Source organism: Elaeis guineensis, chromosome 3 (assembly GCF_000442705.2).
Source record: "Elaeis guineensis isolate ETL-2024a chromosome 3, EG11, whole genome shotgun sequence".
NCBI classification, from domain to species: Eukaryota; Viridiplantae; Streptophyta; class Magnoliopsida; order Arecales; family Arecaceae; genus Elaeis; species Elaeis guineensis.
In genome coordinates this window covers 121,517,378-121,540,440 of record NC_025995.2, presented here as the reverse complement: position 1 = coordinate 121,540,440, position 23,063 = coordinate 121,517,378, and the positions used below count along the sequence as shown (strand labels likewise).

At 44.1% G+C, this 23,063-nt stretch overlaps 2 protein-coding genes across 2 annotated transcripts; both read left to right on the top strand.

Annotated features, from left to right (window-relative positions):
• Positions 1-179: 179 nt before the first annotated feature.
• Positions 180-7,915, top strand: LOC105040452 (BTB/POZ domain and ankyrin repeat-containing protein NPR1). The gene is given in 6 exon segments (XM_010916984.4): positions 180-527; positions 530-763; positions 766-1,007; positions 2,696-3,443; positions 4,915-5,115; positions 7,502-7,915. Coding segments are annotated over 6 exon segments (1,707 nt in total). The 5' UTR covers positions 180-472; the 3' UTR covers positions 7,729-7,915.
• Positions 7,916-7,981: 66 nt separating this feature from the next.
• LOC105040453 (IQ domain-containing protein IQM4-like) lies at positions 7,982-13,266 on the top strand. The gene is made up of 10 exons (XM_073254728.1): positions 7,982-8,065; positions 8,172-10,645; positions 10,745-10,798; positions 10,914-10,974; positions 11,092-11,161; positions 11,478-11,562; positions 11,689-11,776; positions 11,916-12,053; positions 12,272-12,364; positions 12,532-13,266. Exons 2-10 carry the CDS (start codon positions 10,527-10,529, stop codon positions 12,637-12,639), a joined length of 816 nt encoding a protein of 271 aa, XP_073110829.1. The 5' UTR covers positions 7,982-8,065; positions 8,172-10,526; the 3' UTR covers positions 12,640-13,266.
• Positions 13,267-23,063: the final 9,797 nt, after the last annotated feature.

The following is a 23,063-nucleotide window of genomic DNA, read 5'->3' as shown; positions in this document are numbered from 1 at the left end:
AACTTTTATACGTAGTTAGTTTTTATTTTTCTTTTAGAGTGCTGGATATGCGCTAGTGAATGCACTCGTGTGGACAGCAAGTCCATCCCAAGTCCCAACGTTTGCATAGGACACCATGTTTTCGTCCCAAACCCAGTTATTAGCCAAGAAAGATGCCATATTATTTTATAACGATTGATTCAAGTGCGTGCATAGATTCATCCGAGGAGCACCAAAAACCTTCTTAAAATGATCATCTGGGAACTGGAAAAGTGGAACCTTCTTTCTCAGGAGCCCCTGCGGCTACGTGCACCTTCCCTTTTATCGGTTCTCCAGAATTAAAAAAAAAAAAAAAAATCTTTCGCTGTCTTTCCCTCTTCTTTTTCTCCGACCAAATCCTGATCTCTGCTGTCCTGTTTCTCCCTCCCCAACCTCCCACCCTTTCCATTAGCTTCCATCCCGGCCAAATCCCCTGCCGTCCAGGCGCGGGAACATGGAAGCGAGCCACCTCACCGTCGCGACGGCGTTCTCAGACTCGGACAACGGCAGCAGGTCTGCTTCGGCGAGGCCGTCCCCGCACCGGCGGACTCCCCTGCCGCCGACTTGGAGGCCCTCCGCCGCCTCTCCGACAACCTGAGCTCCGTCTTCCAGTCGCCGGACTTTGAATTCTGTACCGACGCCCGCATCTCCGTAGCCGGCAGCCCCCCGCGGGAGGTCGGCGCCCACCGTTGTGTGCTCTCCGCCCGGAGTCCCTTCTTCCGCGAGGTGTTCGCGAAGCGGGAGAAGGGGTGCCGGCGAAGCTGGAGCTCAGGGAGCTGGTGAGGGACTTGGAGGTCGGGTACGAGGCCCTGATGGCGGTCTTGGGGTACCTCTACAGCGGGAGGGTGGGCTCGCTCCCGAGCATGGTCTGTAGGTGCGTCGACGAGGAGTGCTCTCACGAGGGCTGCCGGCCCGCCGTTGATTTCGTGGTCGAGGTGCTCTATGCTTCCTTCACCTTCCAGATCTCCGAGCTGGTCAACCTGTTCCAGGTGAGACCATGAAAGCAGTCCGATCTCTCTGGTTTCGTTTTCTTGTTTACTCGAGGTTTTTAATGGTTTTGAGCGACGGGTTGGCTTAAAGATGAGTTCTTGATTTGATACAGGTATATTTGGAGGTGCGTTCTCTTTAACTCTGTTCTTTACTCCTCGTTTTCTTGAGGTTCATGGACGGTTCTAAGAAATGGTTTGTTTCGGAACGAGTTCTTGATTTGACTTAGTTTTTTTTTTTAAAAAAAATAGTGGGTTGTCTAAAAGATGCTTTCTTTGTTGGCTTTGAAACGTGTTTTGGAGTTTGATTCTCTAAAATTTAATGTCCTTTGGTTTTCTCTTTTCTTTAGTTCTTGTTTCTTTGTGTTTTGGACTGTTCAAGTTATGATTGTTTGCCAAAACAGAGGACCTAATTGTTTATGTTCTGCTGTTTTATGACCTGTCATGGCCCCTTGAGTTTGTTTTGTCTGGAACTACCTCTGGCTTCTAATCTACTTCTCTGAACTTTGTTTGGTTCTTTTCTAGCAATAAATCAGGGAGGAAGGCCTTCGCCTCCTTCCTATTCCCATTAAAAAAGAAATAAAAAACAAGGAATGATTGTTGGAAAATGAGTTCTTGTTTGGAATTGACGGTATCAGTTGATTTTGGAGGTGATTATCTGGAATCTGATCTTTTGCTGGCTTGCTGTTTACTTTTTCTTCCTTGTTTTCTTGATGTGTTAGTAGTTTTAAGCAATAGGTTTTGTCTTAAAAATGATTTCCGAAAGGTGGTTTGTTGGAAAAATTTGTCCTTCTCTTAGTTGTGTTTGAGTAAGCCGTATTTGGATGAAAGATTATTTATTTACATCTTTGAGGATGGAAAGAAGTAGGTGGACGTTAATTAACAATCTGTATGAAGAATCGGAGAATGAACTTTATAGGTAGTTGGATATGTTCGATCTTTCCTATTTCTTCATCATTTATGTATCACTCCCTTAACACTAAAAGCTTATGAAACTGACGTCATGGTTCTACACATTTTCCTGAGATATATTCTCTGTCATGGCTAAGTCTTCACACTTCCTTTCTCCAAACCCATTTTTCTTGGGTCTTCTCTCTCTTGACCATTCTATATCCGAACCCCTTATCATTGTACATCCTCCTGATATTAATTGATCCATGCATTCAGGTACGAAGCTTACCACCATGTTTGCATAGCTGTCCAACATGGGAATATTGTCACTGCTGAACTTGAGCTTGCTCTCAAGGCAAGCTTTGCGAATATGTCATGCTTTAAATGGTGTCCTTATGAGCTGCCCATATAAGCGAAAATTATGCTAGGAATCCATTATGTAAAGTAGACTAATGGGCAGTAAGCCTCATTAGTCACTGGAAATATTATTAAGGTAGAAGAAAAGTTTTATGTACATCCAGAATAATATGGAAATGAAGTTGTACTGCACTTTAAGCAACACTTTTTATTTTGGTAATTGCAAGGTTGGTTTTGACTAATAGGTTCAAGGTCACAAAAGCATGTGTTGGGCCTTCCCTGGTGGGCTTAACCCTATTCTTCGAACCTAGGTTTCTTAATTGATTCCATTGTAGTAGTGAATTCTTCAAATTTATAATTTTGGGTACTGGTTTCTCTTTTTGATTGTTGTTGAGGACTCTCAGAAGATGGTAAACCATCATTTTTTTTTTGTTTCATTGCAGCGGCACCTTCTTGATATTCTTGAAAAGGTGGCTATAGATGACATATCGGTGATTCTAAATGTTGCAAATCTGTGCAGTAAGTCTTGTGCCAGATTGCTGAGCAAATGCATTGAAATAGTAGTGAAGTCAGACCTGGACACTGTCACACTTGACAAGGCATTGCCTCCAGATATTGTCAAGCAAATAATAGATTTACGGTTAAGTCTTGGATTAGTTGGACCTGAAAACAGTGGCTTTCCTGATAAACATGTGAAGAGAATACATAGGGCTCTTGATTCAGATGATGTTGAATTAATCAGAATGTTACTAAAGGAGGGGCACACCTCCTTAGATGATTCATACGCACTGCATTATGCTGTAGCACATTGTGACTCGAAAATCACTACAGAGCTTCTGGATCTTGGACTTGCAGATGTTAATCACAGAAACCGAAGGGGTTATACTGTACTTCACATAGCTGCGATGCGTAAAGAACCAAAAATTATTGTGTCGCTTCTAACAAAGGGAGCTAGACCATCTGATCTAACATTAGATGGAAGAAAAGCACTTCAAATCTCGAAAAGACTTACCAAGTCTGTGGATTACAATAGGTATACTGAAGAAGGAAAAGCCTCTCCCAAGGATCGCTTGTGCATTGAAATATTAGAGCAAGCTGAAAGAAGGGACCCACAAATAGGAGAAGCTTCTGTTTCTCTTGCAATGGCAGGTGATGACCTGCGTGGAAGATTGTTATACCTTGAGAACCGAGGTAATTTATTTCTCTTCCTACAAAAATTGTTTTTTCCAGGTTAATCTTTTTGAGAGGAGTCTTGCATTTTTATCTTATAATGACAAAGTTATGTTTGGATTGGAATCTGTTAAACTGATATGCATAAAACATGCGTAGTTACCTTTGCATTGCATGTCATTTAGGATCTACTATCTTTAATTTCTCATCTGTATGATTCTGCAAATTAGTTAGTCAGATATGTTAGCTCCATTTTCAGGTTGTTTATGTATACACCTATAACTGAAGATGTACAGTCATTGATCCTTGCAAGCTACTGCATACAAGCCGCCACACTGAACTGTACTCTATACAAATAACAAGTTATTATTAAATCATTCCTGGAGTTAAATTATGAAGATTGACTCCACTAATAGAGTGAATTTTACATATAGAATATTGATGACCAGCTAAAACAAAAAAAAATATTTGTATGAACATAAAAAAAGTAGGGAAGCAGGATGATGGAGAACAAAGAAAATTATGTTGCTTGCCTAGTTTTCATTGATTAATGAGGCATTAAATATGATACATAGGCTGGCTATAGGTTGGGCTAGGCCAAGCTACGTTTGAATGGAGTTGATGTCCCATACAAATAATCACATGCTTGATCCGAACCTCACCCAACCTACTAGTGGGTTAACACTCTCTGCCATGGACATCTAATTGTCCTTGAAGACTAACTGATCCATTTGTACCTAGCAGACTTAATTCATAATTGGAACTTAAAAAAAAAAAACATGATACTGAGTAAAGATCTAATATTGTCCTATGATTCAGTATTATAAAAACAGAAGGAAATTTAGAACAAAACATAAATCAGTTTATAGTTAAAATCAAATGAACAAGGTCCTGCTTAATAATTATAAAAAAATAGCTGTAATATTGAACTTCTTTTTGAAGCATTAACAAAGGTGTTACTTCCCAAAACAAACTTCTGAGAAAAAGAACAAAGAAAACTCAAGTCTTCTAGGTCCTCACGGATGCAAAGAGTTAATTTAAACATAAATCAAACTTCATCTTTATCTTCTTAATTCTATTACATTTGAGAAATCATACACAAAACAACTTTGCCTGTAAAAAAATGTGCTATGTAGGAAATTGAACTTAGCATAGGACTAGTTATGGTGGAATCCTGTGATGGTGGAGTTTCCACCTTGTGGTAATATGGAAAAAGAATGGGGGATCCATCATTAAATTTGTCACCAAAGTGGCATCATGGAACTACATGATGTGATGTGATGTAGGGATGGAGCATTAAAGTCAACAACAGAATGAGAAAAAGGCAAGAGATGGAGCAATAGTTAAGAGAAGGGAAATAAAAATGCCATACATACAGCTTGGACTAATCACTTGCAGAATTCTCTAAGCATATAAAGAGTTCTGCTATCATCTGCTATTTTAGGAATCCAGTTTTCTGATATTTTTTGATGCTTGTTGCATCACTGTGCAGTTGCTCTGGCAAGGGTTTTATTCCCCATGGAGGCAAAAGTTGCCATGGACATTGCTCAAGTGGATGGGACTTTGGAGTTCACTCTAGGTTGTACTCCAAACCCTTCAACCACAAACCAGAAGACATCAGTGGATTTAAACGAAACACCTTTCAAGATCAAGGAGGAGCATCTTGCTCGAATTAAAGCACTCTCTAGAACAGGTACTCAGCATCTCTTTTTCCTTGTTTCAATATTCTTTCTTGTTTGATATCTAGAATACAATGAAACTGGCAGCTAATTTGTGATTTTCTGATAATAAGAGGTGAAACAGCATGCAATTCATATGTACAACATGTGCAAGATTAGCTTTTAACATGTACTCTCTCCCTTTCATACATATACTGTACCATAACGTGTCAATAGATACATCATCTGTATAGACTTTTCCTCCTTTTCAATCAATAAAAGAAAAGGAGAAGTTACACCCTGGTATCTTAAGAGTTAAGAGCACAGCTGAACTCTAAGGACAGTTACTCCTGACATGGTGAATGGCACGCAGGAATAGAAACTGTTCATTTTACACCATGTTGGCTGTAAGGCTGATGAGATGACTACATTTCAGAATTTATCTTTGGGGGACAGAATATAGGCGAGAGTTTTACAATCTTTTGAAATTGCGATGGCTAGGTTAAATAGGAAACCAACAGGAAATATTATTCAAATGAAAGAACTCAGAAGAGGAAGAGCTATGGAAATATAAGTGGAAATATTGAGAGGGAATTGAAATATCTTACTGTGACAGGCAACAATAGATTAACCAATCTAAGGTCATAATGGCCAGAAAAAGAGGGAATTGAAATATCTTATAGTGGCGGGCAACAGTAGATTGTGGTATTTGCAAAAGCCAATCCAAGGTCCTAATAGCCAGGAAAAGTTGTCACTGATACAAGCATATATAGCTAGAGGCAGTTGTCATGTGTACGTCCATAACCTTGCAATTTTAATGAGGAATGAGGATCTGTTGGCTTTATAAGCCACCATGCTAGAGCTGCAGATTGGAGCTTCAGTGTGAAACCAAGCAGTTCTATTGCACTATAAATTTCACACTTTAACAAAAATCTCTTTTAATAAACTTTATTCAGCCACTTGACCTGAAGTGATGCTCTTAGGACTTATTTGGTTTGTGGGAAGAACTTTTCTTCTTGGAATGCTACTCCTGGGAAGTTGATTCTTGGAAATATGATGTCTAAGAAAATAGTTTTAGCATGTTTAGCTGACCATAGGAAAATGGCTTGTTACAGAGTGGCTTATATTTAGTCGAGCATCTACTTTCTTAAGAAAATTATATAAAATACCCATCGTACCCTTCATAGATATAGGACCATACCTTTTGCCTCTCAAACTTCATAAAAATATTAATATAATATAATATAACATTAGATTATAGCAAATTATTATATTAATCTATATATATTAATATAATATTATTATTTTAATATAATATTTTTGAATATTGTATTAATACTAATATCAATATTTATATTAATAGAATATAAAAGGATAGTATTAAAAGGATATTTCTCAAAAAAAAGAGCCTTTAATTCTCTTCCCATAGGAATTCCAAAAACTCACCTCCTCTATGGATTTTTCTTTCTCATGAAATATGGGAATTGTATTTCTGTAGGAAGATCTTTTTTCAGTCTTTCTCCTTCGAAAACTCCACACAAACAAGAAGGATTTTTTATACTTTCCAAGAATAACACTTCCCTCATCCAATTCCCATGAACCAAGTGAGTCAGAATATGTTTGACACAATAAATATTAACCAAGATGTTATTTCATATCTTCAGTTGATCTATTGGCCAAAGCAAGTTAGTAAGAATATTTTTATATTGGATAAGTTATTTTTGTTATTCAAAAAAGAGGCAATTTGCAAGTTTTTATAGGGGTTGAAAAGGTGCCTCCTGCAATCGGACGGCCTTTTTTCTTATAGAAATTGAAAAAAGTGAAAAAAAAAAAAAAGAATTAAGGAATGGTTTCTGTCTAAAATCGCTCAACACTTACCTCCAGATGCTCAACTCTCCAAGGAACTACTGAAAAAACAAGAGAGACACCTGTGGACAGTTTATCATTCTCCTCATCCAACATCTAGTTCTTATCGGTTTGGAGTTTGCAATGACATCTCAGGAAGCTGAGGAATATGTTTTTAGATTATCCATATTATTCTTCAACCATTGACCAATGAAATAGACAGAGACAGACCCAAATACATTCATACATAGATGCACGTATATGTTTATATATATATGTTGTATTAAGTGTATTGTATTTGTTTATTTCCATTACATAAATTTACACGGTGATTTTATTCCAACGTTTCTAAAGTTTCTAACATTTTGGGACCAATGGTAGATTCCTTATGGTGGTAAGATTGGATTTGATACTGCAGTTTGTGCTTGGGGACTTGCTGTTCTTAATGTAAATGCAGAGGAAAAAAAAGAGTTGTTCATGGTCCAACAGTCTTTATAGATTGCACAAAGTTTAACCGAGTCATGGGGGAAAAATCCATGTAAAAACTAACAAGAAGTTAAAAATGACATTTGGCAGTGGAACTCGGTAAGCGTTTCTTCCCACGGTGCTCAGAGGTTCTTAACAAGATCATGGATGATGACTACTCAGAGTTCACTTCTCTCGGTCAAGATGCCTCGGAAGAGAAAAGGAAGAGATACCGTGAGCTGCAAGATGTTCTCACAAAAGCATTTAGTGAGGACAAGGAGGAATTTGATAGGTCTGCCATCTCATCTTCATCATCAACATCATGGTCAAGAATATGAAGTTCGCATCCAGCAGCGGTTTTGTTTGTTAGATTTGTAATGTTCTCCATTCCCTGCTTTTCTTCTTTAAAGCTTGCTTGTTTACTGGGTTTTCTTGGCATGCCAAGGGGATTATTTGTTGCCACATTCAAAGAAGATTGACCCTCCCCTCAAAAATGTTGTTGTAAATATAAACGTTTCATGCACATATTTGTTCTCCCAAAATTACTCTTAGGTGGGTGATGTATGCAACTAATTGCCTATGCTTGTGCACCTCCAGCTTCTGATTGCCTTCTCAAATTTCAATGACCGGACCAGCAGGTTTGGACCAGAGAGCTTAAGTTGATCCTTTTTCTAGGTAGGACTGCTAAAGGAGAGGTGCAATTTGACCAACTAGAACTTCTGATCTGGCTGGTACTCGGAGAAGAGATGAGAATTAACAAAGTTTTCTCGTTTCGCTGCAGGATGGATTCAACAAATTGATGGATTGATGATGCAGAGATCTAATTAGGGCTGTCGCACCAACCTGTTTTTTTATCTAAGCTTTGACCCGGACGCGACTCTGACCTGCTCATAGCTTGCATGGTTGGATCTATAGACTATTTGAAAATTTCACATGGCGTTTATATTTAAGATTTTCAGGCCCAACTTAATCCAGTCCTCACAAATTATTAGATTATTTATCTACTATGCTAATTTTATCATATATTCTCAATTTCTCGGCTCTTGACATGTGAGATTTAACATTATTCTTAGGTGGTTGATGGATGTTAAGTAATCACCTGTGCTTTTGCACCTCAAGCTTCTGATGGTCTTCTCCAATTTTCCAGCAGATTTGGATTGATAAAGCAAAAATATAATTTAGCTGATTAAAATTAGTTATGAGATTTATGTAGATATGTATTTAGTTTTATATTAATTATTCATTAAAAAATTTAAAATATTTTTAAAAAATGAAAAAATCAAAATAACACATTTCGGTTAGTATTTTTGTATGAGGGGTCTCGGATTCTTACGTTAGCCAACCGAGCTGGTTTTTGGAAAATTGTGATCAACAAAGTCATATGCTACTGGTTGGAGTCGGTACGCCATTTTCTCCAACTACTCCAATTAATGAACGCTGCAAATTTCCAAGGGTAAATGTGTACATGGAAATTTCTTGGGGATATGGAACCTAAAAAACCATTGAAAATCCAACACCTGGTTCGAAGAAACATCTTGACCACCAAAAGTCAAATAAAAATTATGGGTTTCTCCCGATGCTGACCAAATTTGGCGTCCGTTTCCTTGGAGCTGAAGGCCCCCAAAAGACTTGCTTCTTCTTGGGCACGCTGGGATGTGGGCGTGTATACAGGGAGGGTCGGCAGCCTGGCTGTTGCCTTCGTCTTTGGTGTGCCTTTTCTAACATGGTTCTCTCTTCCTCCAGGACTGCTAGGTTTCTCTTTTGGGAGTACCAGGTACCAGGAAAGGAACTATTTTCCTTCCAAAAGATCGGATTTTTATCCCTTTTTCATCCGATAGATCGGTTTTTTTAGTTGCTTTCTGTTTTTGTTTCTTTGGGTTCTCTCATTAATATCACCGTTCTGGAGTTCTTGTTTTGGTTATGTTTGGTGCTTGCCTTTACTCTGTTTGTTTGTTGGTTAATGATTTTGATTGTGGATGCTTGATATGTTCCCATTTTTGTTTTCCTCTGTGGTGTTATGCTTTTGAAATGATTATATTTGGCGCCATTGATCTCCGAGTCTTTGATATAGAAAGTTCAGAATTACAATCTCTAGTAATGTCTGTTTTTTTGGTAAAAATTTGGTTTTCTTGACAGCTTTAGAATGGATTGTGGTGAAAAGATTCATGATTTTATGGATCGGATGAGAAGAGGGTTTCTGTTTTAGAATTGATTATAGCTTCCATCGAGCTAAATCCATATCTGCTTATGAGCTAAATGTTTCAGATGTTCTAATTACTCTCTGAGAAAGAGGTGTTGTATGTGTTTATCAATACCTATCACGACCACTATCTGTTACTTATTGTCTTCTATAAAGAAAATGGTTAAATTCAGTCCTGTTTGAGATGCAAGAACTACCGATGCTGATTAGGTTTATAAAAGCAGCAATTCACCCATAAAATAGGATCACCATCTTAGTGGTTGATACCTGTATAATAGGTAGAGCTGAAACCGGATCAGATACCAGCATATCCATATCCATATTTGTTTTATCTAATGAATACAAATATGGATACAGATATTAATCGGATGCAAAAATTTATATCTACATTCATTTTAAACACATATGGATATAGATCAGATACCAGAAGTATAGATACAAATATGGATATAAGTCGGATAGTTAATCTTTATGACCAATTAAAGATATTACTAAATGGATGATAAATCAAGTTAATAGCATGTTAATATGGCTATATGTTTTCCTTAAAAGTTAATAAGAACTGTATAAAATTAAATAGGATTACAAATAAAAGTAGATATTTGGACATAGATCAGATATCGATATTCATATCCATTTTTTTTTGTGGATATGGAATACGGATGTTAGTCAAATGCTCAAATTTATGACAATCTCCGGATAGATTCGTATATGAAAACGAATCTAATCAGATAATATCTTATCCATTTTCACCCCTACTAATAGGTACAATTGTCAGCTAATACAGAATGCTTCTCAATGATGTTTAATTGCTACGGAACATGCATGATATGAATTGGAAATTTAGAAAGTTATGGAGATTATTGGCACGATAATCATCTACTGAATTCAAATTGACTGTTTCTTATCGTATTTTAAGATAAGAAGTACACACCCATGTGCTCACTAAGGCCCAAGTGCGAGCTTGATGCCGCAGCTGTTAAGGTTCAAAAAGTGTATAAGAGTTACCGAACTCGGAGAAATCTGGCAGACTGTGCAGTTGTTGAGGAGTTATGGTTAGTCTCTGGATTACTGTTTCTCGATTACAAGTATCGTACAAATTTATGCTCAAATACCAAATTATCAACAAGTCTTTGGTCTTATATCAACCACAGGTCTAAGGCATTGGATTTTGCATCCCTCAAGCACAGCTCGATTTCAGTTTTCAAATACCAAATTTATGCTCAAATACCAAATTATCAACAAGTCTTTGGTCTTATATCAACCGCAGGTCTAAGGCATTGGATTTTGCATCCCTCAAGCCAGCTCGATTTCAGTTTTCAATGTTGAAAAACCAGAAACAGCTGTTTTACGCTGGGCAAGGGCACAAACAAGAGCAGCCAAAGTAATATTAATGGATTAAGATTTTGATAACTATGAATGAGTTACAATGAGTTTGACAGATGATTAAAGCTTGTCTCTTCAGATTAGCTGTAACTCTTGATTTTCTTCTTTTCTGCAGGTTGGTAAGGGTTTGTCCAAAAACAGTAAGGCTCAAAAGCTGGCATTGCAATACTGGCTTGAAGCAGTATGTCATCTTCTCTATAATGAAATTGCATGTTATTTCTGTCAAAATATCAAGTCCCAAACCACCAACATAACATGTCGACACACCCAACTATTACTTCTATGTATGCGTAGGATAGAGGATTTATCTTTATAGATGCATTAAGAAATAAACCAAATATGAGAAGAGGAAGATAGAGGTACATGGAGGATCTTCTCTCACCAGATCAAATAAATCGTAGAGATAAGATGCTATAAATTGTAGGACTACATTTTGAGGTATACCTGATGGTTAATCATCTGTCCTCATTATTTTTTATCTATCATGCTGTACAGATTGAGATCCACGCCATAGATATGGGCATAATCTGAATTGCTACTATGATGTCTGGTTTGATGGTGAGAGTACACAGTCATTCTTCTACTGGTAAGCGTATCTCATTTGCACCTGCTGTTTCTTGTTGTTATTGTTGTAGTTGTAGTAGTAGTTGTTGTTGTTAAAAATCAGTGAATCTTACACATGCACCAACGTTCTTTGTAGATGAAAATAAAGGTTGGATATTGATGAAGGCAAGGAAGTGAATCTTGAGAAGTGCCCAAGAAATAAACTTCAACAGCAATGCATCAAATACCTTGGACCAGTATAACCCTTAATTCTTAACCAATTGAAAATTTAAATTAGCCTCAGCTATTCAGAAATTAAGCTCCATGCATTTTAGTTCAATATATTGTATGCTATTGAAATGTCGATTTATTCATGTCTTCTTATTTCTCTTGCAGAAGGAGAGGGAGGCGTATGAAGTCGTTGTTGAGGATGGGAAACTTATCTATAAGCAAAGTGGAGTGCTTGTGAACTCTGTTGAAGGTTCTAAGTGGATGTTTGTTCTCAGCCCCTCAAGGGCCTTATATGTGGGACAGGTGAATATTGTAACCCATGATCTAAAGTTCTGTCTTACAAAACAACCGTCTTCATACTGATCGTATGCAAGTTGCGCGTATGTGCGTTCGGCCTCATTCTTTAATCATGTTAGTCATGTATTTGATCATAACAGGAGTGCCGGTTAAAAGCCTTTTGTTATATTGCATCATGTTTCAATTTATCACCTCTCTTCTTTTTTGTTTTTTCTCATAAGCAGAAGAAAAAAGGCTCGTTTCAACACTCTAGTTTTCTGGCTGGAGGAGCTACAACAGCTGCTGGGATATTGGTTGTGAGAGAGGGGATCTTGAAGGTACAATATATCCATTATTCTCTAAGACGAACTATTGCTAATTCAACAAAATATTTTACTTGATCAGTACAATGTCATTGCAAATATTTATCATACTTCTCATGGCAAAAGATGCTTTTGCCTTTTCTCTTGTTCTGTTTTTAACGAGTTACATGTATATGTTTCAGGCTGTATGGCCATACTGTGGTTATTATTGCCCGACTGAAGAGAACTTTAAGGAGTTCATCAGCTTCCTTCAAGAAAACAATGTTGACCTCGCTGATGTCAAGGCATAATAATGGTCAATCTTCTTCTTCTGCTGACTCACATATGATACTAGAAGCTGGCAGCACGTGTACTCTTGAGCACAAAAATAGCTGGTAGGACTGACTAATAAGTAGAAAAGAACTTCACCAGATATACTGATGTTATAACTAATGGAGGGTGATTCCTGTCCTCATTATGATACAAAGCGTACTGATTTATATTCAATACTCTTCAGACATGTTCAATTGATGAATATGATGAATACCAGTCATCCGAGAAGCCTAACAATGTGCCATTGATGGAGTTGGCAAAGATGCCAGAGGCGTCAAAGCTTCGCATAACATCCGACGCAGGAGCCTTGAGTGGCACCGAGGAGGAAGAGCCTCCTACGGAGCCAGCACAATGAGAAGCAACAAGTTTATTCATTTCACTAGAGGATGGATTGATGATGCAGAGGTCTAATTAGGGCAATCATTCCAACCTGTTTTTGGATCTAAGCTGGACCCAGACCTGCTGATGGATTGCATGGTTGGATCTATAGACTATTTGAAAATATCAGATGGAGTTTATATTTAAGATTTTCAGGCCCAACTTAATCCAGTGATCACAAATTATTAGATTATTTATATGTATACTAATTTTATCATATATTTTCATTTTCTCGACTCTTGACATGTGAGATCTAACTTTATTCTTAGGTGTTTGGTGGATGTAATTAATCACCTATACTTTTGCACATCAAGCTTCTGATTGCCTTCTCAAATTTCCTGGCAGGTTTGGACCGATAAAGTGGAAATGCAATCTGGCTAGCTAAATTTGGAAACATATGAGTGGCTCGCCGGCTCCAAAAAAATCTTTTAGTTTTTTAATTTCACCATAGGATGAATTGATGATGCACAGATATAACTAGTGCTAGGGCTCCGATTTGGAAACTCGCTTTTTAACCTAAGCCCAACACAAATTGACCCACATACGCCGAGGAATTGGTCAGATATGGATCCAAAACTAGGCTTTGAAAATTTCGAGTGGATTTTAGATTTGAGTTAATGGGATAGAATATAAACAGTCACATGTTAGAAGATGTTCAAGTATTTGTACATGATGTCATATCAAGTATATTTTTCTATAATCCTTAATATATTAACCATCAAGTTGGATGACTGTAAATTGTTTGTTGCCCTTGTTGGTCTTAATTCAATTTTAAAACTATATTATTGAATGTTTTTAATAAGGTTTTCTAAGTATGGATGCTTGTAACTTAGTTGATAGTTCAAGTTATATAATTTGATGCCTGAAAAGAACCTGGATACGATAAGTTCTATAAATTATTTATATCAGTCGAAACTAGATCTAACCGTCCTTCGATTGGAACCCAAAACCCAATAGGTCTGGGTCCGGGATTAGCTAATATCTGAATTTGATCTAACCTGACCGTATGCCACCTTTGCATGGCACTGAGTTGGACCACCAGATTTGGGTCACATAACATATATCGAGCCGGTCTGTCCCAGCCCAGGATGGTAGAAAGGCAGATCTACGAGGTAGCCCTTAAAACCCAATGGACGATGCCGATCCTTTGGAGATATTGACATCGTCCTCAATTATCCCTTAATTCCTGTGTGTTAGAGGAATAATATGGAAGCATGCCTCTTCACTGTGGAAGCTAAATGTCTCGATCAGAACCAAAAATAAAGTTAAGACATGGGACCGGTAGACTTTTGGATGGATGTGTATTTGCAGCGAACCTTCTGAGACCCGGGACCATATTTTCGTCTCTTGTCCTTCTTGTTGGACGATTTTGGACGGCTTTCTTCACCCTTATCTTTGATGTTTTGCCACCCCCTGCATTATCCGCAAACCTCTTTTCCACCTGGAAATTGCAACAATTTCATAAAGAAATACATCCACCTGGAAAAGCAACTTTTATTTTATTAGACAAAATTGTCTGAACATTTGGTAGAGGTTTTAGCCATAAAAATCAATTAATAAACATTCCAAGGGACCTTGATATTTTTGAAGGATCAAGACAGTCCAGAACCAATTCATGTCGTGCAATCTCATCAAATAATAGACAAAAAGTACTTTTAATTTAGACAAATGTCTTGCTGGATGATTGATAGGCTTAACTAAATGATTACTAGTTATAAGCTTTTCCGAAATCAACTGTCACAGATCGCCCGTGACAGGCTTAGAATTGAACGCAGTATAATTCAATGAAAAGTAAATTCGACAAATCAGAAGTTCTGCTGAGTTCGATAACATAATCTCCAGCTCCACGCAATAAAGCCATTTACATCTACAAGGTGATGCCATAAGTCCAGAGTAGCATGTAGGCCATTTTCTCCAACTACACAATCTGGCCTTAGTAAATGCTGAAACCTGCTCTGTATAAGAGATTATAGAGACCTGCAGGGCGGTCATTCTGTTGAACTAGCTTGCTGCAAATTTTATGGAGACTATTACTGGCTCAATAGTTTTATACTTGTTGGGATATACCGACCGACCCTACTACCGACTCACCAGCGCCGACCCGTCCTCTACACCGACTCTACTACGGGTCCGACCGACTTCGCCCGACCGACTTCAACCCGACCGACGGTGGGCAACACCGACAGCGACTACCGATCGCATCCGATCGGAGCGGGTCGGCCTAACGGGCCAACGTCACCTCTGATCACCGGAGATCCGATCCTCTGAGATCGGCTTCCTATCGGGTGGGACACCACCGACTCACCATCGGTTTGGGTACCTGACGTCCCACCACCACAGGTCCTTCCAGACGCCGAATGAGCGGCATGGACTGCAGTCCTATCAAGCAAATGCCGTACCAGCGCCAGGGGGCATTGTCCTGCCAAGAAGCCCGGGGCGCTGTCCTGCCAAGGACGCAAATTAATTCCTAGGACCTGTCAGCTTTGTCAACGACGCGACAACCTCTGACGATTTGACAACTCTACAGTCGTCGACATCACTGACGGCGGAGCCATACCGCCTCCTACTATAAATCGGAGAAGGCAACAATGCTAAAGAGGTCCCTTCGAAAACTCTCGGGCTGGCTCTCTTTCTCTCTCTCGTTGAGCTCCCTCTTTCCTTTTCACTGTTGCCTAGTCTTCTCTCTGACTTGACCGTCGAGGGTCCCCGCCGGAGCCGCCTCCGGTCAGTGCGGACTTTCTTTTTCAGGCGCTTGTTCCCGGCGACCAGGCGACGAGGGGATTGGCCGCAACAGATTGGCGTGCCAGGTAGCGGTGCACGTGTGCAGTAACTACCGTAAACATACGATCGACAGCATCAGGGATCGTAGCCCCCACGAAACTCGAGATGACAAAGACAAGAGCTCAGCGATCGAGGGTTACTGGATCGGCAAGGCGCTCTTCCCGCCGGGAAGAGGCCTCTCCTCCACCCTCTATGGCGGAGCCTAGCTCTCCGCATCCCGCAGTGACCACGGAGGCACAGATCGCGGCAATCGTGCGGCTAATGACCGTGCTGACAGACGCGGTCAAAAGCCTTCAACAGCAACCGGTCCGGCAGCCGCCTTCACCGGCTGAGCAACCGGCGGCGCGCCCGATGCCCTCCAGGAGTAGCCACCGACGTCCGCACCGATCTTCGTCGCCCCCTCCGGAGCACCTGTCACAGCGCTCCCACCGAGAGGAGAAGGGGCGTCCGCGGCGTGACAACCGTCGGTCTCGACGGCCATCTCCTTCTCAGCTGGAGCGAGCGAGGAAGGAGAAGCGGCCGCGAACACCGTCTGCTTCCCTTTCGGATTCGTCGGGAGACTCCACCCCTGGGATCTCTCAGCACCGACGGGCCGACGACTACGAACGCAGGTTCGAGGAAATCGACCGTCGGCTTGCCCAGTTGCAGGTGGACGGGCAGAAGTCCTCGAACGACGTTGACTTCCAGACCGCCCAACCTCTCTCCCGACTCATCCTTGACGAACCGATCCCCAGTCAGTTCAAGATGCCGCACGTGGAGCCTTACGACGGCTCCACCGACCCAATCGACCACCTGGAGAGCTACAAAGCTCTCATGACGATCCAAGGGGCAACCGACGCTCTCCTTTGCATCGGCTTCCCCACCACGCTCCGCAAAGCTGCCAGGGTCTGGTACTCCGATCTTCGATCGAAAAGTATTCACTCCTTCGGGCAGCTTGAGCACTCCTTCGTGGCCCACTTCAGCACCAGTCGGAAGCCGCCGCGAACATCGGACAGCCTTTTCTCCCTCAAACAAGGAGAAAATGAGACGCTCCGACACTTCGTGGCGCGATTCAATGCGGCCACGCTTGAGGTTCGGGACCTCAATGAAGACATGGCCATCTCGGTCATGAAGTGCGGGTTGAGGGCTTCCCGATTCACCTACTCCTTGGACAAAACCCTCCCCCGAACGTATGCTGAATTGCTGGAGCGCGCATACAAGTACATGTGCACGGATGAAGGAGCTTCCGACCGGCGTTTGGCCGAGCCCAAGGGCCCGAAGGAGAAGCGGAGGAAGGGTCGGGACCCTGCTGTGCCTAGCAGGCCCCCGACCGACAGTCGGATCCAACCCCCACGACGGAACCAGAGGTCGCCCCGATGGCGGAGCCCAAGGCCGACACGCCCCAGGTACGACTCCTACACTGCTCTCTCCGCTCCTCGTGCGCAGATTTTGATGGAGATCGAGGGCGAAGAGTACCTGCGACGGCCTCCGCCTCTGAAGGCAAAGGGCCTCGACCGGTGGAAGTACTGTCGATTCCACCAGGGCCACGGCCTCAATACCGAGCAATGCATCCAGCTTAAGGATGAAATTGAGGCCCTCATACACCGGGGATACCTCGACAAGTTTCGAAGGAATCCACGACCCGGCCCATCGCCGATCAACAACCCCAGCCAACTGAAGAAGCGGCGAATAACCGACCTACGGCCGGGGTCATCAATATGATTTCCAAACGACTAGGCCCGAGGACGTCTGCTGGAGGGGAGCCGACAAAGAAGCCATGCCCGGACGATGTAATTACTTTTACAGAAGAAGATGTTCGGGGCATCCAAACTCCCCATGATGACGCTGTTGTTGTCTTAGCAACAATAGCAAATTATGATGTAAAAAGAATCTTTGTAGATAATGAAAGTTCAACGAATGTTTTGTTTTACTCGACCTTCTCCTGGATACGACTGTTGACCGACCGACTCAAGGGAGTCTCTACGCCCCTGATAGGCTTCGTCGGAGATGCTGTCGCGGTGGAAGGAGAAGTCACTCTGCCTGTGACGGCTGGCACCGAACCACGACAAAGCACAGTCCTTCTGACTTTTGCGGTCATCCAAGTGCCCTCGGCCTATAACGCCATACTTGGAAGACCCGGACTAAATACCCTCAATGCGATAGTCTCGACGTATCATCTCCTGGTTCGATTTTCGATCAAAAATGGCGTCGGAGAGATGCGTGGGGATCAACGCCTCGCCCGACGATGCTTTCAGATCTCTGCTCAAAGCGACGAATCGAAGGGCCCCCTAATGGTCGACAAGCTGGACCCAAGGGAAGAAGAAGAGCGGAGCGAGCCGGCCGAACAGCTCGTTCCCATCGTGATAACAGGAAACCCCGACCGAAAGGTGTGGGTCGGGTCTCAATTATCCGACCTCGATCGACGATATTTGGCGGAGCTACTAAAGGCAAATACCGACGTATTCGCCTGGTCGACGGCGGATATGCCAGGAATTCCCCCGGAGACGATGACACACCGACTCAACATCGATCCAGCAATGAGGCCGGTAAGGCAGAAGAAAAGATCTTTTGCTCCAGAAAGACAGAAGGCCATTGACAAGGAGGTGGATAAGCTACTCGAGGCAGGCTTCATCAGAGAGGCCACCTACCCCGATTGGCTCGCCAACGTCGTAATGGTGAAAAAAGCCAACGGGAAGTGGAGGATCTGCATCGACTACACTGACTTGAATCGGGTCTGTCCAAAGGACAGCTTTCCACTTCTGAAGATCGACCAGCTGGTGGATGCGACATCCGATTATCGACTGCTCAGCTTCATGGATGCCTTCGTAGGGTACAACCAGATCCGGATGGCGCCCGAAGATGAGGAACACACCACCTTCGTGACCGCCAAGGGCCTCTACTGCTACAGAGTAATGCCATTCAGAATGAAAAATGCCGGCGCCACCTACCAACGACTTGTCAACAAGATCTTTAAAGACCAGATCGGGCGCAACATGGAAGTATATGTCGACGACATGCTGGTGAAGAGTGCGCGAATTTCGGATCACGTCCGGGATCTCGAAGAAACCTTCCGCACTCTACGATGACACCGGATGAAGCTGAACCCGACTAAGTGCGCCTTCGGAGTGATCTCGGGAAAGTTCCTCGGATTTCTCGTCTCGCAATGGGAAATCGAGGCCAACCTCGAAAAGATCAAGGCCATCGTTGATATGCGACATCCGGACACCAAGAAGGAGGTGCAGCAACTCAATGGAAGGATCATCGCGCTCAGTCGATTCATTTCTCGATCGGCTGAGAGATGCCTCCCGTTCTTCAAAACCCTGCGACAAGCCAAGCATTTCTCTTGGCCGGACGAGTGCTGGCAAGCCTTTGAGGAACTGAAGAAATACCTGGCCTCTCCGTCACTCCTCGTAAGATCGGAGGTCGGGGAGATCCTGTACCTTTACCTGGCTACCTTTCCGGAGGCAGTTAGTTCGGTGCTCGTTCGAGAGAATGAGAACCGAGTTCATCAATCGATATATTATGTCAGCAAAATGCTTCACGAAGCTGAGACTCGATACTCGAAGGCAGAGAAAATGATTTTTGCTCTGGTCATTTCATCACAGCGGCTCCGTCCGTACTTCCAGGCACATGCTATCGTGCTCCTCACCGACCAACCCCTGAGAGCAATCCTGCACCGTCCTGACACATCAGGACGACTGGCGAAATGGGCTGTGAGACTGAGCGAATTCGACATCCAATATTGGCCGCGGCTACTCTCAAAGCCTAGGTTCTGGCCGACTTCATCGTCGAATGCCCGACGACCGACCGACCGTCGAAAAAAGGGAGCCCCGAGGAGGTCGGGACCTCCGAATGTGACCCCGATCCAACCTGGGTGTTGCACATCGACGGAGCCTCCAACACTCGAGGGAGCGGGGCCGATTTCTTGCTCACCAACTCGGAGGGAGTGGTTACCGAACACGCCCTCCGATTCGACTTCAAGGCCTCCAACAATCAGGCTGAATATGAGGTGCTCGTCGCGGGCTTGAGGCTGGCATTAGAGCTCGGGGTCGACCGACTCAAAGAATTCTCCGACTCTCAATTGATCGTTGGGCAAATCCAAGGCGAGTTCGAGGCGCGGGATCCGACCATGGCCAAATACCACCAAAAAGTAAAAGACCTCGTGGCACCCTTCAAGTACTTCGAGATCTTCCACATCCTCAGGGCAGAAAATTCTCGGGCCGACGCGCTCTCCAGGCTCGCGACATCCGACTACGGCACCATGGGCCAGACGTTCGTGGAAAGTCTTGAACGATCGAGCATCGACAAGGTCGAAGAGGTGCTGCAATTGGTGGTGGAGCCGAGCTGGATGGACCCGATCGTTCAGTACCTGATCGACGGATCTACCCCCGAAGATCCTGCGGAAGCCAAACGACTCCGGTGGGCGGCTTCCCAATATGTGACGATCGACGGCCGACTATACAAAAGCCCATTTTCCCTTCCCTTGCTAAAGTGCCTAGGGCCGATCGACGCGGACTATGCCCTCAGAGAAGTATATGAAGAAATTTGCGGTGATCACTTGGGGGGTAAGTCCTTGGCTTACAAAGTTCTGCGACAGGACTACTACTGGCCCACTATGAAAAAGGATGCGGCCGAGTTAGTTCGGAAGTGCGAACCATGCCAAAGGTATGCCAGCATACAACACCGACCCGCCAGCCAGCTTGCTCTGGTCGTCGCCCAGTGGCCCTTCGCCCAGTGGGGAATCGACATACTCGGACCTTTTCCTCTGGCATCCGGACAACGAAAGTTCATCGTCATCGCGGTGGACTACTTTACTAAGTGGGTGGAAGCCGAACCCCTAGCGCAAATCACTGAGCGGAAGATGGAGGACTTCATGCAGAAGTCCATCATTTTCAGGTTCGGACTACCAAACACCATCATTTCTGACAACGGGCGACAGTTCGACACCCAGGACTTTCGAGACTTCTGTGCAAGATTTCAAATCACGCACCGACTGACCTCGGTCGGGCATCCACAGTCCAACGGTGAGGTCGAGGTGACTAACCGAATCATACTGCATGGGCTCAAAACCCGACTGAATGAAGCCAAGGGCCTCTGGGTCGAGGAGCTGAACTCCGTCCTGTGGGCGTACCGGACGACACCTCGGGTCCCGATCGGAGAATCACCTTTCAGCTTGGCTTATGGAACGGAAGCTATGATCCCGCTGGAGATCGCGTTGCCATCAAGTAGGGTTGAGCAGTATCGTGAGCCGGACAACTCCGAGTGTCGGAGAGCCGACTTGGACCTCTTATTCGAGCTCCGACGTGAGGCACAACTTCATATGGCTTCCTACCGATAAAAGGTGGCCCGATATTACAACGCCAGGATGAAGTCGAAGCTCTTCCGACCTGGAGACCTGGTCTTGAGAAAGGCGGAGGTCTCGAAACCCCTGGACCGGGGGAAGCTGTCCCCGAACTGGGAGGGACCCTACAAGGTAGCCGACACCTGCGGACCGAGAGCTTACCGACTAGAGACCCTAGAAGGGATGGCCATCCCACGGACTTGGAACGCCGACAATCTGAGGATGTACTATCAGTGAACTCTGTATCCCCCTCACTTGGAATACGAACTCAGCTTTAAACTTCGGAGTCTGGAATGTCGACTCTTCGACTGTTGTTCGGCGCTCACCAAGGGATGCGAGTCTCCGGTGTCCCAACTCGGACTTGACGATCCGCTACGAACCGACGGACCGACCGCCAATGATGCATCGGATGCTTAAAGGACCGACGCATCTGCGACGACGGGAGTTACACTCCTACATCTAAAATTCTCGGCCAAAATGATCGAGCGGAACGATCGGCCGACTCGCCGACCCCGCTCCGACCGGGAAAGGCAAAGCGCCAACGCAACCAACGTCGCGTTCGCGACTGACGGACTGGGTCGAGACCGGTCGAAGGATATTCGGCTTACCATCGTTTACCACACGGCGTGACGCAAGTACCCGACCTAAGTCTGGGTAGTGGGAACTCGACTTGCCATCGCTTTTCCGACCAAACACATCGACTACGTACGACGATGTATCAGACGACATTCGGGTCATCGGGGTGCACCCGAAAGTCGGTCGACTTTCATCCCCGCGAACGATCTTTGACTCCGTCGGCACGACCGACTCAACGGACTCGTGCCTGGAAGTCGGTCGACCCCCGACTCATGCCAGGACGACGTACGTTCGACTCTGGCATTCGGTTTGCGACCTAACGACGGACGTTCGGTCCAGGTCTTAGGACGGGCGGTTAATGGTCGGAGTTCATCTTGCTTACCCTATGGCGTGCTACCGACTATCTCGACTAACAACTTGGGATGTCATTGAATGACCTAATATGGTATGTCGGGACTGCGACTCTCCGACCTTATGACCCCACGACTACAAGTACATTCAAACAGGCAAGAAAAAGAAGTCAAAAAGAAAATCAGAAATTCCTTAAGTTCATTCAAGTCTACAAAATCGGGTCGAAGCCCGGTTACAAATGCGCAAAGAAAAAACGAAAGAAGATAAGGCTGTGATCATCCTTCGGAGTCAATCTCTTCGACTGATTAAAGCTCGGGGATGATCGGTGTATCCACCATGATCGGCACAGGGTCGACGATCGGCACTGGGTCGACGGTCGACACTGGATCGACACTCGCCGCTGGATCGAGGGTTGGCGCCAGATCGGAGGTCGGCGCTAGATCGATGGTCGGAGCCGGGTCGGGAGTCGGGACCGTCTCTCCTTCGGCGATCTGCTCTGGAACGGTCTCCTCCACCGCAACGGCGTCTCCCGATGAAGGGTCAGCCATCTCTTCCGTAGCTTGGTCCTCGGCTCCTGGTGGAAGGACACCGCTGAGGTCCAGCTCCGGGTACAAGGCCTGGACTGCATCCCGACCGTCTTCGTACCCCACCCAGTACGACGTAAAGCCGGTCTCTAGCAGTTCCTCCCGATACCTGTCTGAGCCACGGAAGTCGTCCACCGCCCGACTTAAAGACTCCTTCGCCGACCTCGCCTCCGCCTCCACCCGATCAAGGGAGCCCTTCGTCGACTCCGCCTCTGCCTTCGCTATGTCGGCATCGGCTTGGGAAAACGACAAGTCCTCCTCGGCCTTGGCGAGATTCTCCAGGCTGACCCGGAGCTGCTCGTGTTCGACCTCGAGCTCGACGGCGACGCCATCCCGTTCGCGCTGCAGTCGATGCGCGGTCCGACCCTTGCGCTTGGCTTCCTTTCGGGCCGACTTAAGTTCGGACTCGAGA

Coding starts and splice junctions, on each gene's coding strand:
- LOC105040453 (XM_073254728.1), top strand. CDS start 10,527: ATGTGCTCACTAAGGCCCAAGTGCGAGCTTGATGCCGCAGCTGTTAAG. Junction 10,646..10,744: donor GCAGTTGTTGAGGAGTTATG/GTTAGTCTCTGG, acceptor TATCAACCACAG/GTCTAAGGCATTGGATTTTG. Junction 10,975..11,091: donor CACAAACAAGAGCAGCCAAA/GTAATATTAATG, acceptor TCTTTTCTGCAG/GTTGGTAAGGGTTTGTCCAA.